We start from the raw sequence: 17,491 nt of genomic DNA on the forward strand, positions 1-17,491 counted from the left end.
CCCTTCCCTAATAGGCCCCAAGGTCTTCTGGGGACAGACCTGGAGCACCACTGCCCTTGGCCACCTCAGGATGCTGCTCCCCACATCCTGGCTGCTCTGGCTCCAGCAGTGGGTCAAATGGCCCCAGGTAGGGTTTGGGCCACTGCTCCTGAGGGGCTAAGTGGTAAGCCTTGGTGGCATTCATGTGGTGTTAAGTCTGCAGGCATCCAGAATGCAAGGGACATGGAGGCTTGGCAGCTTTAACCTAAATTTCAGAGAATATATTAAAAAGCCTGGGAGAGCAGACAGATGCCTATTGCAGGAGTGGAGCCACCAAAGAGAGCCCCTACCAAGGCAATCTTTAGTGGAAATGTTGGGTTGGAGTTTCCTTAGAGTCCCCACCAGGGCAACTCTTAGTGGACTCACAAAGGTGCTGGAACCCCACAATAGTAGAGCTATCCACAGCATTCCACCTCAGCCTGAAAAAGCTGCAGCATTATTACAACCCATGGAAGCAGACAGTGGTCTACGCCCAGCAAAGCTATGGGGGAAGGGCTACTCAAGGCCTTGGGAGCCCACCCCACACACCACTGTGACCAATATGTAGGAGATAGAGTCAAAGGAGATTATTTTGGAGCTTTAAGATTTAAAGTGTGCCCTGCTGTGTTTTGGACTTGCATGGGGCCTATTATCCCTTTCTTTTGACCAATTTTTCCTTTTTGGAATGGAAACGTTTACCCAGTGCCTGTACCACCATTGTACCTTGGAGGTAAATAATCTCTTTTTTGATTTTACAGGCTTACAACTGGAAAGAACTTACTTTGAGTCTCAGATGTGACTTTGAACTTTTAAGTTGGTGCTGAAACAAGTTGACTTTTAGGGACTATTGGGAAGGAATAATTGTATTTTGCAATGTGGTAAGAACATAAGTTTTAAAGGGCCGGGGGCAAAATGCTATGATTTAGATGTTTGGCCCTTCTAAACCTCATGTTGAAACTTGATTCCCAATGTTGGAAGTGGAGCCTAATGGGAGGTGTTTGAGTCACAAGGGCACATCCCTCATTAATAGATTAATGGCATGAGTGAGCTCTCACTCTATTCGTTCTGCAAGAGCCTGGTACCTCCCCATTTCTCTCCTGCTTCCTCTCTCACCATGTGATCTCTGCATATGCTGGTTTTACTTCACTTTCCACCATGAGTGGAAGCAGCCCGTAGCCCTCACCAGATGCCCACTCTTGAACCTTCCGGTCTGCGGAACTATGAGCTAACTAAATCCCTTTCCTTCATAAATTATTCCTTTATAGCAACACAAACAAACTAAGACAAAGATCAAGGTGGCAGCAGGCTTGGTTTTTCCTGAGGCCTCTCTCCTTGGCCTGCCAATGGCTGCCTTCTTGCTGTGTCTTCACATGGACCTTTCTCTGTGCCTTTGGATCCCTGATGTCTCTTGTGTGTCCCAATTTCTTCTTTATATAAGGACACCTGATGGATTGGATTGGGCACACTCTAAGAACCTCATTTTATATTAATTACTACTTTAAAGGCCCTATCTCCAAATCAGGTCACATTCTGAGGTACAAAGGGTTGGAACTTCAACATACAAATTTTGGGAGAATTTAATTTGGCTCATAAAACACAGTATATACTCTTTTGACTGGCTTATTTCACTGAGTAAAATTATTTTAAGATTCATTCATGTTGTTCAATGCATTGTTAGTCATTTTTTATTGCCTAGTTGCATTCTATTATGTAGACATACCACAATTTGTTTATTCACTCTTCCGTTGATGGGCATTTGCACTGTTTCCAGTTTTTGGCTATTATAAGTAAAGCTGATATGAACATTAGTATATAAGTCTTTATGCAGACATATGCTTTAATTTCTCTTAGGTAAAACATATGAATAGAACTGCTAAATCATATGGTAGGTACATGTTTAACTTTATTAGAAACAAACTCCATTTCATTGCAGTGAGTATAAAATGGTATCTCGTTATGGTTTTAATTTGCATTTTCCTAATGATTTACAATGGTGAATATCATTTCATGCATTTATTTGCCATCCTTATATGTTCCTTGAGAAGTGTCTGCTCAAATTTTTTGCTCATTTAGTGTTGGGTTATTTGTCCTCTTCTTGATTTGTAGTAATTATAGATTATAAATATAAGTTTTTGTGAGATAAATGTTTTGCCTGTATTTTTCTTCTAGCCTGTTGCTTTCCTTTTTGGTTTTATAATAATATGCTTTGAAGAGCAGGGTTTTTTTTTTAATTTGATGAAGTCCAATTTATTTTTTTTCTTTTACAATTTGAGGGTTTTGTGTCCTATTTAGGAAAAATTTGCCAAAGCCAAGGGCAGTAACATTTTCTCCTACGGTTTCTTTCAGAAGTTTTATGTTTTTAACTCTAATGATAGGTCTATAATCTATTTTGAGTTAATTTTTATATAAGTTGTGAGGTAAGAATCAAAGTTCATTTTTGGTACATGAATATGCAACTGTCCAGAAGATTTGTTGAAAGATCATCCCTTCCTTATTGTCTTGCATTAAATTTAGATATTATCATCTTCTCTGTTCTTCTCACATGATCATACAGAACACTCAATGAGAAATATGTAAGCATGCTCTGAAAAGTGAGAAGCTAACAGAAACCTAAGTCACTACCTTTATTAGTTCTGAGTAGGTCCCTGATAGATAAGTAACAGAAAAAATATTAGGCCAGGAGTTGGAGAACCTGTGTGACTCGCTCTTTTATTAGCCTTCAAACTGCTTTGTAAGTTGTGAAATGGTAAAGAAATGGAAGATATTGTCTTTATACCTAAAAATTCCTATACTACATAATAAAGGCCATTCTTGCTTGGCATGATGGTACAGGGCCATAAATATGACCATGCAAGTTGAAACCATGCAAAAGGACCTTTGTTGTTGTTGTTGTTGTTGTTGTTGTTGAGACGGAGTCTTGCTCTGTCGCCCGGGCTGGAGTGCAGTGGCGCTATCTCAGCTCGGCTCACTGCAAGCTCTGCCTCCTGGGTTCACGCCATTCTCCTGCCTCAGCCTCCTGAGTAGCTGGGACTACAGGGGCCTCCACCACGCCCAGCTAATTTTTTTGTATTTTTAGTACAGACAGGGTTTCACCGTGTTAGCCAGGATGGTCTCGATCTCCTGACCTCCTGATCTGCCCGCCTCGGCCTCCCAAAGTGCTGGGATTACAGGCATGAGCCACCGCGCCCAGTCACAAAAGGATCTTAGTAATCAATAGGAAATATTATTCTTGTTTCATGGCTCTTAACATTTTTTGTGAAATCATTAAAAACTCACTTATTGCTGGCTATACATATATAGAGAAGCAAAAAATAGCAAGACTAATATTTATTTAGAACATTGTAATTTAAAACATTAGAAATATTGGGAATTAAAGCATTTAATTTGTTAAAAAAAAAAAAAAAAAAAAAAAAAAAAACTTACCCAGAGTAGTTTGAACAGTGTTTGCCTCTTCTTTTTGTTGTTATAACTTACAATACAGAGTGAGCATTTTTTCTATGTCTAGGCTAACTTCCAAGTCTGGCTCAGTTTCCACCTTTTATCCTTGGCACTTATATTGTTGTGAAATAGCTCCAAAGTTTCTTTAATGTCAAGTTTTCTACCATCATTGCTTCCCCTAGGTTGCCTTTATCCTTTTCCTCACAAGCACTTTGGTCATTCATGTCGGTAAGTTCCCCTTCCACAGGTGCCTTAGGCTGCAGCTCTAGGGTCTTTTGAGCAGTAGCAGTGTCAGCATGTCCCTGGTCAGCTAGTTCTTCTATAACTCCATTCAAATTTCATTTCCAACATTATCACTTTTTATCTCTTTATTGCAGTTTCATCTCTCTCAGCCAAATCTCTCTCTTGATTATACATTTTGGTAAAAGGTCATAGGGGTTTACCATTGAGAGACAAGGAGACAACACAATCACATGCTTTGCTGTGTGTGAACTGAATAAGAGGCTCACAGTTACCTATCACTGACATATTTTGAAAGAAGTAACATTTATTAGTCACTGGTCATGATGCACATCTGTTATTTACATAGGGACTTGTGGACTAAAGTGCCAGCAAAGATGCTTACTACTTTAGGCAATTACTTGCAGTGAATATATTGTGGTAACTAAAATGTGAATTGTATTGTGGGACTGGTGTTATTTAGCTAAACACAGTAACTGATATTTGAGCATATTGGGGCCATGCAAAGTGAAGGCTCCCTATATGTGCAGTGTTCAAAGGTGTGTGAATTCATCTATTTAGTGTTCTCAGCATTTGAAGACGACAAATAAATTACTTCTTTAGCTTTCTTAATATGAGTCTTCAGGAACCTCTTCTATAAAGTCAAGAAATGTGTGATTAAAAAAACCACAGAGCTTTCTATGATGGCCACTTAAGTTGGCTGAGTTTCAGATTAGATTACACTGCGTTATGAGGTAGATATACCAATGGGCCTTTGAAAAGAACATGGTTGAATTATAGTTTCTTTTCTTTTATGAAAAGCCAAAAGTTTTATATAACTTCCCTTACTTTAATGATTTAACATTATTTTTATTATCTTTGAATTTCTTAGTTGTAACTCTTTTGATATCCAGAATAAAAACTTCAAGTCAGATCAAATATTATGTGTACCTTCTATTGTAAAATGAGCTTCTTACAATCCCGAGAGGCTAATTTTTAAGGCATGTTTGCTTTTAGTCTCCTTGAGGGCAAACTGCACATGCAGAAATAGAAATTATAAAATTTGGACCTTTGACATTTTGGAGAAGCAACAAATTATTAGTATTATTTATTAAAATGTCTAATCATGGTTCATTATTCTGATTTCAGAAGTATTCATCAATGCACTTCTCCACACTCTCCCCACAGAAGATAACAGAATAGCTTATTTTAACCATGTTGGATATGTACTTGTTTTTTATCATCATAAAGTTAGTTTCAATTCTAATAAACCAACTAAACATGAAGGTATTTTTATCTAGTGACCGCAGTCACTGTGTTCCACTCTGGTTTTTATAATAACTATCTCAAGTCTAGTAGGAGAAACAAAAGTGAAAATAATTAAAATATGGTTTGGTAGAAGGGGAGAGTGGTTACAAGATGCTGTGAGACTACTGGAAAAACACCAAACCTAGCTTTGAGGAAAATAAGAAAAGCCTATTGGAGCTGGTTAAGAAAGATAGCAGGAACTGCCTCGGCAAAGAAGGGATGAGTAGTTCTTTCAAGAACTGCAGGTTAAGAGGCATAAAAACCAACAAATAAGAAAAGAATTATGAATTCTAGATACCAAAAGAAGTTTTGTGGGAGAGCTAAGGCTAGAGAGGCAAACAAGTGAAATTCTTAGGCCATGTTAAACAACTGTACCATGATAGTAACAAAGAGCCAAGAAAGAGCTTTAAAAGAAGAGCTACATGTTCTGACTTGCATTTTAAGAAAATCTCAGTAGCTTTTGTGAATGATCAGAAAGGGAGGCAGTAAAGAAGAACGTAACCAGCTGAGAGGTAAAATGGGCTCAGTCTAAGTCAGCAGCAGTGGGAACTGAGAGATGGGGGAGGACCCCAGAGGTATTATGGAGGTAGAATCAACTGACTCCCTGTTTTCTGGTTTGAACTTGGTGATTACATAAGATATAGAATATAAGAAGAGGGTCAAGTTGGAGGAAGTAAAATAGTAAATTTAGTTTTGAAAAACTTTGACTTTGAAAGGAATGTGAGTTATGGAATGAGATATCCTGCCTAAGATTAAAATTGCATTGCTGTGTTTTGATTCTGCTCTTTGAATGGCCTGAGATGGATAACTCCTAAGAGTAACTGAGTGAGGAGGACAGAAGGTGCCACTACCCTCCCATCCAACACAGGGAAGCAATGTTAAGGCTCTGTGGAGACAATCAAAAGGCAGCCTCCTGTTGGAGAGCAGATTAACAGCTTTATTGTCCAGGATGAAGGATGCAAATAGCTCTTTTTTCGCGTGTCTAAACAAAATAGCCAGAGAAGGTGGTTAAGGCTTCGGGTACCAAAAGTGGTGTATGACTCAGACTATTGGATTTTATGTTTTGGAAGGCTCATGCTCTGAGAAGCAGCAATATATGAGAACAAGGCTGAAGGACTGCTGTAAAGGACCCTGTAACAGTTGCTGAAGGATGTACCAGAAAACAGAGGACCTGACTCTCTCATATCTAGCACATATCTTAGAATATGCCCAGATCACCCAGTGCTATGTACCAGAACCCTTTATCATGGTCACAGGCCAAAATGTCTCATACAAAAAGCCATACAGTGCCCTTTGCACTTTTTCTAAATGTAAACAGGAAAATAATCAAAACCATTTTTAGCTTACATGGAAGAATATCTCGGTATCTGTTTTTTTCTCTGTTGCTTGGTTGATTCCCAGAGTTGAACTCACCAGGCAGATTCTTAAGTTCTAAAGCCTTTAAAAGGTTAAAAATGAATAAATAAATAAATAATAAATTGTGTATTTACTATAACCAATAAAAAAGAAAAAAATATGCCTTTGTTTAGTGCTCATGATCCTTAAATCCCTATATGACATGACCTGCTATTTAATGTGTTGTATGATAAGTGAAGCTAGATCCCCATTTAAAAAGTGCTATATAAAATATCTCAAGTTTCACATGCCAATCAATGAGTTGGTTAATAAGAAAATGTTAAACTTTCTGGAGATACTTTCCACTTGAACTTCATTTTGTTCTTCTTTCATAAAAAAGGAAATACAAGCTATTCATTTCTCAGAACCTACCCACAGATCTATCATTTTATAAATAAAAATAAAATAACAACAACAAAAACATATAAACAAAAAATATATACAAACAGTCTCACAATTTACCCTTCCCCTTTGAAGAAATTATAGTTAGGACCCTAAGAATCCTTCCTTTCAAAAAATTTCTTTACCAAGTGTGAATTCAACAAACACTTATTACGCATTTAGTAGGTACCTGGCCCTGTTTCAGACACTGGAATACAGGGATGAATTGGATAATGGCCTCATCCTTAAGGAGTGAACAGAGTAGTTAGAGGACATGTAATCAAATACCATGTGACCAATGTATGGAGACAGTAGAATAAATGACAGCACTAGATTGCACCTAAAAGTCAAGAAGAAAAGCTCCTCAAAGGGAAACAGCCCTTGAACTGGGCCTTAGTGAGTCACTGGAAGTTAGCATATGAAAAACAGTGTGTACTTAGAAGGAAAGAGGAGAGAAGGTGAAGGGGTGGAAATAATGGAGGCATACATGTCCCTTTGGGAAACTGTGACTAATACGGTAATAAGAGCACAAAGCACATGATGTAGTCCAACAACAGACTAAAACTATAAAATATCTTGTTTCATATATAAATGAAATTAGGAGGTAGCTAGTCATACTTTATTAGAATATTTGTGGAGAAAGCCTGAGAATCTATACATTTTCAAAGCTCTTGGGTAACTCTTGGGTAGCCAACCTAGCAACCACTGCCATGGGGAACAAGGAGCCTGTGAAGGTTTTAAGTAGTACAATAAAATGATCAAGTCTTTCTGAAAATCAATTTTAAAATTAATCTGGAAAAAATTCTGTAGGAAGAATGAGAAAAAATTCATTTATGAATGAATAATGATGGCAGATGAGTCTCATTAGATGTTAAAAGATAATATGAAGCTATGCTAATTAATAGAACAATACCAATAAAGGAATAAGAAAATCAGTAGAAAAAGTCCAAGAATAAATTAAAATATATGTAAGGCTCTAGTATATGATAAAAGTGGCATTTTACCTCACTCAAGAGAAATTCCAGGAGAGTCTTGGGACAATTGAATAGTTATATAATGCTGAGTCCCTATCAAACATCTTATACCAAATTAAATTCTAGCTGCATCAAAGATTTAAATGCTTAAAAATCATAAAGGTACTAGAAAAAAACATGAAGTAATTATTACAATCCTAGAGTAAAAGAAGCATTCCTAAAGAGCACAGAAAGCCCCAAACCCAGAAGCCCCAAAAGCAAAGATTGCCATATTTGACCACTAAAAATCAGCTATTTCTTCATGGTAAATAGGCATGTGTGTGCACATGCATGTGCACCTGTGTGTAACACAAACAACAGCAGAAAAAATACTACGTGTAAGACATACAAAGGCATAATTTTTTCCTTAAAGAGTTAGTAATTGGCCAGGCGCGGTGGCTCACGCCTGTAATCCCAGCACTTTGGGAGGCCGAGGTGGGTTGATCACCTTAGGTCAGGAGTTTGAGAGCAGCCTGGCCAACATGGTGAAACCCTGTCTCTACTAAAAATACAAAAATTAGCCAGGTATGGTGGCAGGCACCTGTAATCCCAGCTACTCGGGAGGCTGAGGCAGGAGAATCGCTTGAACCTGGGAGGCGGAGGTTGCAGTGAGCCGAGATCGCACCACTGCACTCCAGCCTGGGGGACAAGAGCAAGACTCATCTCAAAAAAAAAAAAGAGTAACCAATAAGAAAAAAAAAAAAGGAAAATGGGGCAAAGAATTGAAACTAGCAGTTCACTGAAAATATAAAAGGCTTAAAAACATATGGAAAGATATTCTTTTGTTCTCAAATAAATACCAATTAAGTAATCAATAAGAAATAATTTGTCATTTAAGAGATGAGAAAAGATCCAAAAAAATGATAGCCCAAAATATTAATATTGTCTTTGTAGGAATTTGTTCAAAAAATATTTAAATATATGCATACAGTATATGAAGAGAGATGACCGCTGTTCATAATAGCAAAGACTAGAACAACCTAAATGTCCAAATGTTCCATGGTAGTTAATTATATGGATAAGTACCCTAATTTCAGAAATTAAATATTAAATAAATTAAGGTACTTATCCATATAATTACCATGCAACACTTAAAAAAATGAGATACTGCTATACATGCTGATAATATACTTGGAAATTGTATCTAGGAGGAAAACAAATTTAAGGATGTAAAGTGCATTCCAACAAATTTTTTTAAAAGTTTGCATGACAAAATGACAAAATGAATAGTGTAAAGGGGCCCTAGAAAGTCTTGAGAGAAAGAGAGAGACTTTCTATTTTATATCCTTTTATGCTATTTGGCTTTTTTTTTAACCATGTACATCTATTACTTTAAAATATATATAATATTTAAAAGTAAAAACAATGTACTAAAACCAAATAAAGAAAGAAAAGAAAAGAAACCCTCTGGCAATGATATAAAAAAAGAAATCACATATAGACTTTCGTTAAGAAAATATTTACCATAAATTCCTGCATGATATCATATGCTGCTGTTTTTTCCTCAAGGATTTTCAAACAATCCTTGATGGCTGTCTGCTCATGAAAATTGAATATTAATGGCCGAATCTGAGCCAACTGATCTAGTTCTCCTTCAGAAACAATTTTGCGCGTATCTAAGGAAGAGAAAAATTCACATATGTAAGTTACTGGTATATATGTGAAGGGAGATTTTATTTTTGTTTCTGTTTCTCTTAAAGACACAGCCATTTAAGGGTAAACAGAAGTTTATTTTTCCACGGGTGAAGAGTCTACTACTTTGAAAGAGGCTTCCTTTGGAAAAATCATGGCTATTTACACCTTGAAATTATACAAAATCCACTGTCCTTGGAGAAAACTGTTCAGTGCCATAAACATAACGAATGCTGTGGATTGAGAAGTGTTCAGTTTTATAATGTGAATTGGGTATATGGATTGAAAATTATGCCAAGGCAAGAACGTACAAGGCTTGGATTAGGAAAGAGAACTTTTGCCCTCCCTGGGACCAAGTGTTTGGAAGTTCCTAGAGTCTGAGATGTGGTGATGTGGAGAGTTCACGTCCTGTTTCATTACTCTGAAACAGATTGAACATGAACGCACACACGTGCACACACACCAAGGATGGAGAGGATCTATGCAATATAATTAATAAGACGGAATAATGGATACATATGGACACTTGCAACCAATAATTGGGGAGAACATTCTATTAATATTTAATAGCACACATACAATCTTTTTATTTTTAATTATGATCTTTTAGGTAATGTTGACAGTCAAGGTTCCAAACATCTGAAATTTTATACATTATGTCCACTGGCCAAAATGCAATAAATCTAGAAGTCAACAGTAAAAGAGTATTTTAAAAGCTTCAAAATTTTGAGGTAAGATGTTCAAGTAAAACAAGTTCTCATAATCTCTTTGCAAAGCCAAATAATGTGAACAATAATCAAGTTAATACCAGCAAAAAGATATATACAAAACAATATAGCAAAAGAAAGAGGTGGAAATTTCTAAGAATCTGCACATTCCTGGGAAGCACATCTTATCTTGGTACTCCACTACATCCAGAGGCTCTTTGTAGGGTTGGAAGTGAGGGCTCTTGGTTGGGATAGACAGGCACAGAAATCCTAAAATTTCTCACAAATATCCCTAACCTTAGTATGAGAGGAGGTCTAAGCAGGCTGGAAGGGGAGATAAAATTCCCACAAGCGTAGAAGCCATTTTGATCATCTTTGATGCCCAACAGAAAAACTCTTAGATCTTCCCATTGTGTTCCACCTTTGCTAGTACAAAAGCTGGGAGAATGAAGAGAGAAAAAAATGAAAATGTAGAATGACTGTAACAAACACTGGTGTTGACTCCCCAACACTGATTCTACCCCTCTGGTTAGTTAAAGCCATTTGTGATCATTCCATAGTAAGATCCTTCCAGTGAATAATTCAGAAATAGGTAGGAGATTTGCGCCAACCATAGAAATAGGCTGGTCTTGTAAAAAAGAGAAGCAAACCTCTCTTCTACCCTCATCCCTCTGTACAGACATAAACAAAGACGTATAAGGACCTAATTATCATAGTCTGCCCTCTTATGGCCATAAGAGGAAGGAGTATAGCAAATGTGAAAAACATAAAGAAACTATGTTCTTGATGACATTAGCAACTGATCATATTGAACCTGGAATCCTTCCTATCTCTGGGCTTCCATTATGGTAGAAAATATGCATCTCTTTATCATTAACATCATTCTGAATTTGGTCTCTTTTTCTTGTAGCCTGGTCCAAGAATTCCAATCAAAGTATAAAGGTGAGGTTTCAGCTGTAGATCATGGGAATCATTTCAGCCAGTTTACAGAAAGGGATTTGATCTAGCTATTTGGTGTTGTATCACCATTGTGTGGGCTTGAAGAACAGATGCCTCTCTCATTATGATCCAAGAACAACACTGCATAATGGTCTGCCAAGAAAAGTTCTGTCTTTGCCACAATTAGGAAACTGAGGAAGTTGGAGACCATTTTTTCTAGCCACTGGCTCCTAGATGACACCACTTCAGCAACAATGGAGAAATAAGAAAGTCACTACCACAACTGTTGGCTCTAGTAACACATCACCTTACCTATAATGAGGACCAGGAACGCCAAGCCTGCTATGATGCATAGCAATAAAATGGATGCCTCTCTACACATTTACATCTTGGCTAAGTGCATATGATCGGCAAAGCCCAAATAAGCTACCAGGAAGTCTTGAAAATGTAATTTTTCATTTTTCTGCCTGGGCCATACAGGAAGGTACACTAGGAGAAAGGTGTGACTGATATTGAGTAAGGGCATCTGTGATATCTGCTTCACATTTCAGCTACACCATGCCCTTTGAGTATCCTGCTCCTTGGCCCCTATCCCTTCAGCACACTTATCATTGTCCTCGGTCAAAATAAACAATGCAGCCCTCCAAAATACAGTTTACAAGGGAAGATGATGAGATCCAAATAAAAATGGAAATCAGGAAGAATTCATTCCTGCTCAATCAACAAAACCGAAGAGACAGAAAAAGCTATACATGTTCATAACAAAATGGAATAAAATGTGAAACACAGAAAAAATAATAATATAATATAGCATGCAGAATAATTTTTAAAATCTATTCTAAAATGGAAGATAAGCTTAAAAAGGAAAATGAACTGTGTATGCAACATCTGTCGAAAGAAAAAGAAAAATTATTTTAAATAAGAGTTCACAAGGAGATAAGAAAACAATAGAATGAGGTTTAAAAAAATTAGTTTATAAACCTAAGAAAATAAAGGTAAAACTCAAAAGTACATAATTACAGCAATAATTTATAATTAAATCGAATTCTGCAAGAAACAAAGCAGACAGTTGAAAATCAACTTATTGCCATAGGACGAAGGCATGTATACATACAGTAATGAAGACAAGAAAGGTTTAAAAACCAACAGTGAAAAGATAATGCATGTGAGGACCTCATCAGAGGCTCAGGAGAAAAGCTGCAGACAGGGTGAGGAACTTGAGAAATCCTCCTTCGTGGGGCAAGCTTGGGAAGGGGAAAAACAGCATCCACAGGAATGGCACAAAGCATGCCCAGAATGCTTTTCCCTATTTCCCTAATGGACCAAAAGCATAAGAACCTGAGAAAACGCATGAAACTCTGTCATCCTCAAGGCACAAATGAAGACTCATTAACATTGGGGGTAGGGAAGAGAGAAGAGCATCCTGGACCCAGGCCATAAGATATTCCCTAAACCTGCAGAATGGACAAAATAACAAAGGAGGTACCGTCTGAGGCCTTCCTAAGACTGAGACTGAACAAAGACAGCAGAGAATGTCACCCCAACCAGGTTGGCAAGCAAGGTAATCATAAGTAAGAGCTCTCTACTGCTGGGAATTAGAGAAGATCATGGAGAAGACCTTCTCTGAGGTGCATGTACAATGGGAAGAGCTAAAGCAGAGGGTGGAGTAAACACTGAGGCAAATCCTCTACATGTAAGGTAACACTGGAGGAATTTGAAGCTGGTGGTGCACTAAGGGTAACCATAGCAACATCAAACCCAAGCCCTGCTGCATTACTGAGTAAATTGATGCAACTCCTCACACTGAAGGCCTACCAACAAAAGAGTCATGTCCATCCCTATTTACCTCAGCGTCTAGAACTTAGCTAAGAAATACTACAATAGCTCCCCCTTATCTGCCGGGGATATGTTCCAAGACCCCCAGTGGATGCCTGAAACTCTGGATAGTATTGAACCTGATCGTCATCAACTGAAACATATTTTTGTTCATGTCTTCCACCCATAAATTTAATGCCTTTTCCATCTTAAGTAAGCATGTATCATGCACTGTGGCCATAACTTTGGCACTCTGATGTGCAACAGCAAAACTTGGATAGAAGATTCATTCTTACCATAGGTCTACACAACTTTAGCATATGATTTTTTTCTTTCCTTATTAAGTCAAGAACTTTCACCTTTTCATGTAAAGAAAGCACTTTACAGCTTCCCTTTGGCATATCCAAATTGCCAGCATCACTACTCTTTGGGGCCATTACTAAGTAAAATAAGGGTTACTTGAACACAAGCACTGTGAGGCCAAAACAGTAGATCTGATAACCAAGATGACTACTAGTTGACTAATAGACAGGTAGCATATAGGGCATGAATATGCTGGGCAAAGGAATGATTCACTCCCAGGCAGGACAGAGCAGGACAGTGTGAGGTTTCATCACACTACTCAGAACAGTGTGCAATTTAAAACTTATTGTTTATATCTGGAATTGTCCACTTAACATTTTTAGTCTGTGGTTGACTGCAGGTAACTGAAACTATGAAGAGTGAAACCATGGATAAGACATTTTTACTTCTATCTCTAGACTACACAATATTCAGTTTTCAACCAAAAAATTATAGAGTACACACAGAAGTTAGAAAAAGAGAAAAAAGTTGCCAAGAGACAAAGCAATCAACAGAACCAGACAGAGATATAACATATGTTAAAACTGTCAAGTGATGAATTTAAAATAGTGATAATCAATGTGTGAAAAGGCAGTGGGAAAAGTAGACAATATACATGAACAAATGGAGAATTTCAATGGAGAGATGGAAGCCATAAAAATAATAAAGTGGAAATGCTTAAAGTAAAAAAAATTGTAAGAAATTAAGCATGTTATTGATAAGCTCATCAGTAGATTTCACAGAGGCAAGAAAAGAATTCATGAATTACAAAATAGATCAAGAGGAATTATCCAAATTAGAACACAGAGAAAAAAGGTAGATGAGGGGCAGAGGCAGATAAGAAGAGACCATCCAAGAACTACAAACCAATATCAAACAGACTAATATATTATACCTGTAAATGGAATCCCAAAATAGAAGAGAAGGAGAATTGGGCAGAAGAAATATTTGAAAAGATAATAACTGAGAATTTTTTCCAAAATGAATGAAAGACACCAAGCCTCAGATCCAAAAGCTCATCAAAAACAATATAAGCCAGAAGACAATTGAGTGACAACTTTAATGTAATCAAAGAAAAAATCAAAATAAAGAAATTAAGATTTCAGTAAATACATGACTAATTATAAAAGCTAGTATTCTTGTAACAATAATGTGTAACTTCACTTTTTCTTTTCTACATGATTTAAGAGATGACTTTTTCCTAAATTTATTAGCCTAAAAATAAAAAAATTATCATAACTTTAGATTGTAAATCAACATTTTGTTTTCTACATGAGAAACTAAAGCATTAAAAACATTATTTTATGTTTTGGAACACATAATATATAAAAATGTAATTTTGTGACAACAAATGAAAGAGATGGGGTCAAAACTGTCAAAGGTCCACAGTTTTTTTTTTTTTGTATTTTACTGAATTAGGCTGGCATAAATTCAAATTAGAGTGATAAGTTTAGGATGTTAAATATAATGCCCATGGTAACCACAAAGAAAATAGCTAAAAACAATACATAAAGGAAATTTTTAAAGAATTTAAATATTTCATTACAAAAGGCAACTAAATACAAAAGGAGACAGTAAGGCAAAAAAAATGAGGAACAAAAAAGCTACAAGAAATATTTTTTTAAAATAGCAAAATGACAGAAGTCTCTCCTTATCAGTAATTACTTTAGATATAAATGAATTAAACTCGCCAATGGAAAGAAAGATTGGCAGAATGGATTAAAAAATAAAAACATGATCCAACTATACACTGTCTACAAAGGACTCACTTTAGATCCAAAGACACGAATAGGTTAAAAGTAAAAGAAATATTCCATGCAAACAGGAACCAAAACAGAGCATGAATAGCTATATTAATATCAGATAAAATCGATTTTAATTTTAAAAAGTTAAAAATAACAAAGAAGGACATTATATATCATAAAAGGTTCAATACAGCAAGAACATATAACAGTTATAAACATTTACACGCCTAGTAACAATCAAAATACACAAAGCAAAAATTGGCAGAAATGAAGAGAGAAACAGTTTTACAATAACAATTGAAGATTTCAATATCCCATTTTCATTAGTGGATAGAACAACCAGACAGAAGTAAGAAAAGGGAGGACTTGAACAATATAATAAACGAAGTATATCTAACAGATACATACAGAATCCTCTGTGCAACAACAGACCACATATTCAAGAACACATGGAATATTTTGCATGTGTTAGGCTATAAACTAAGTATCAGTCAATTTTAAAACACTGGTATCACAAAGAGTATCTTCTCAAAACACAAGAGATAAAGTTAGAAATCAAATATAAGAAAAACTGATAAACTTACAGATTTGTGAAAATTGAACGACATAATTTTAAAACACCAATGGATCAAAGAAGGAATTACAAGGGAAATTAGAAACATTTAGAAATGAGTGAAAATATAACACAACATATCAAAACTATGGGACACAGCAAAAGCAGGGTTAAGGGGGAAATTTATAGCTATAAATGCTTACATGAAAGAAACAAGGCCTCGAATAAACAAACTAGCTTTACAACGTAAGGAATTACAAAAAGAAGAACTAAACCTAAAGCTAACAAAAGGAAGGAAACAGTAAAGATTAGAGCAGAGATCAAAATATAAAATATAAAAAAGAGAAAAATCAATGAAACCAAAAGCAAGTTCTTCAAAAATATCAACAAAATGATGTGATGAACCTTTAATTAGATAAACTAAGATAAAAAGAGAAAAGACTCAAACTACTAAAATCAGAAATAAAAATGAGGACATTACTACCAATTCTAAAGAAATAAAAAAGATTATAAGGGAGTACTATGAGCAATTGTATGCAAAAAAACTGGAAAACCTCAATGAAATAGACAAATTTATAGAAACACAAAACCTACCAAAACCAAACCACAAAGAAACAGAAAATCTGAACAGACCTATGACTAGTAAGGTGATTGAATAAGTTATCAAAACTATCCCAAAAAAGTAAGCCCTGGATCCAATGCCTTCACTGGTAAATTCTACCAAACATTTAAAGGAGAACTAACACCAATACTTGTCAAACTGTTTTAAAAAATTAAAGAGTAGGGAACACTCCCTAACTTAATCTATGAGGCCAGCATTATCCCAATATCAAAGCCAGACAATTATCCTACATGAAAAGAAAACTAAAGGCCAATATCCATCTTAAACATTGATGTAAAAATCCTCAACAAAATAGTAGCAAAGCAAATATTTAGCGGCATATTAAAAAGATCATACACCATGACTATGTGGGATTTATTACTGGAATGCAAAGATGACTTAACATACAAAAATCAAGGTAATACAATACGCTAACAGAAAAAAAGGCATGCTTATCTCAGTTGATGCAGAGAGAGTATTTGACAAAATTCAACATCCTTTCAAGAATATATTCTTTTTTTTTTTTTTTTTTTTTGAGACAGAGTTTCACTGTTGCGCAGGCTGAAGTACAGTGGTGTGATCCCAGATCACTGCAACCTCTGCCTCCTGGGTTCAAGTGACTCTCCTGCTCTGCCTCAGCCTCAGCCTCCCAAGTAGCTTGGATTACAGGCAACTGCTACCACGTCCGGCTAATTTTTGTACTTTTTCTTTAGTAGAGACATGTTGCCTAGGGTGGTCGTGAACTCCCCGACCTCAGGTGATCTGCCTGCCTTGGCCTCCCAAAGTGCTGAGATTACAGGCATGAGCCACCATGCCTGGCCTATTTGTTTGTAGAAAAAAAATTCAACAAACTAGGAACATAAGAAAAATACCTAAACATATAAAAGTTATGTATGGAAAACCCACAGCAAATATACTCAATGTTGAAAGAGTAAAAGCTTTTCCCCTAAGATCAGAAACAAGGCACGGATGCCACTTTTGCCACTTCTATTTGACATAATATTGGAAGTCCTAGTCAGAGAAATTAGGAAGAAAAAGAAATAAAAGCCATCCAAACTGGGGAAAGCAAAAAGTAAACATCTCTGTTTGCCAATGATATGATATTATATGTAGAAAATCCTAAAGATTACTGGATTTTACACACACATATTCACACACACACAGAGTTAAAAAAATAAATTCAGTAAAGTAGCAGGATACAAAGTCACACACAAAAATCAGTTGCATTTATATACACTCAGATGAACAATCTGAAAATGAAATTAAGAAAACAATTTCATTTACAATAATATATAAAAAGAAATAAAATACTTTGAAATTAACTTAGCCAAGAAGGGGAAGGGAAAGATTTGTACAAAGAGACCTACAAAACATTGCTGAAAAAA

The 17,491-nt window shown here is 36.1% G+C and overlaps 1 protein-coding gene across 49 annotated transcripts in view; it reads right to left on the minus strand.

Annotated features, from left to right (window-relative positions):
• Nucleotides 1-17,491, minus strand: part of PTPN20 (protein tyrosine phosphatase non-receptor type 20) — a 92,077-nt gene that overhangs the window by 28,975 nt on the left and 45,611 nt on the right. For 29 of the 49 annotated variants that reach the window (XM_063781727.1, XM_063781728.1, XM_054659527.2 and 26 more), the window contains 2 exons: nt 9,237-9,388; nt 6,331-6,421 (listed from right to left, as the gene is read on the minus strand). The exons of 12 other annotated variants lie outside the window; for them this stretch is intronic. In XM_063781727.1, the coding sequence (XP_063637797.1) occupies nt 6,331-6,421; nt 9,237-9,388 (243 nt within the window). The remainder of the gene's footprint in view (nt 1-6,330; nt 6,422-9,236; nt 9,389-17,491) is intronic. 8 more of the 49 variants (XM_063781746.1, XM_024346355.3, XM_024346357.3 and 5 more) reach the window with 1 other exon arrangement.

This window comes from Pan troglodytes, chromosome 8 (genome assembly GCF_028858775.2).
Source record: "Pan troglodytes isolate AG18354 chromosome 8, NHGRI_mPanTro3-v2.0_pri, whole genome shotgun sequence".
NCBI lineage: Eukaryota > Metazoa > Chordata > Mammalia > Primates > Hominidae > Pan > Pan troglodytes.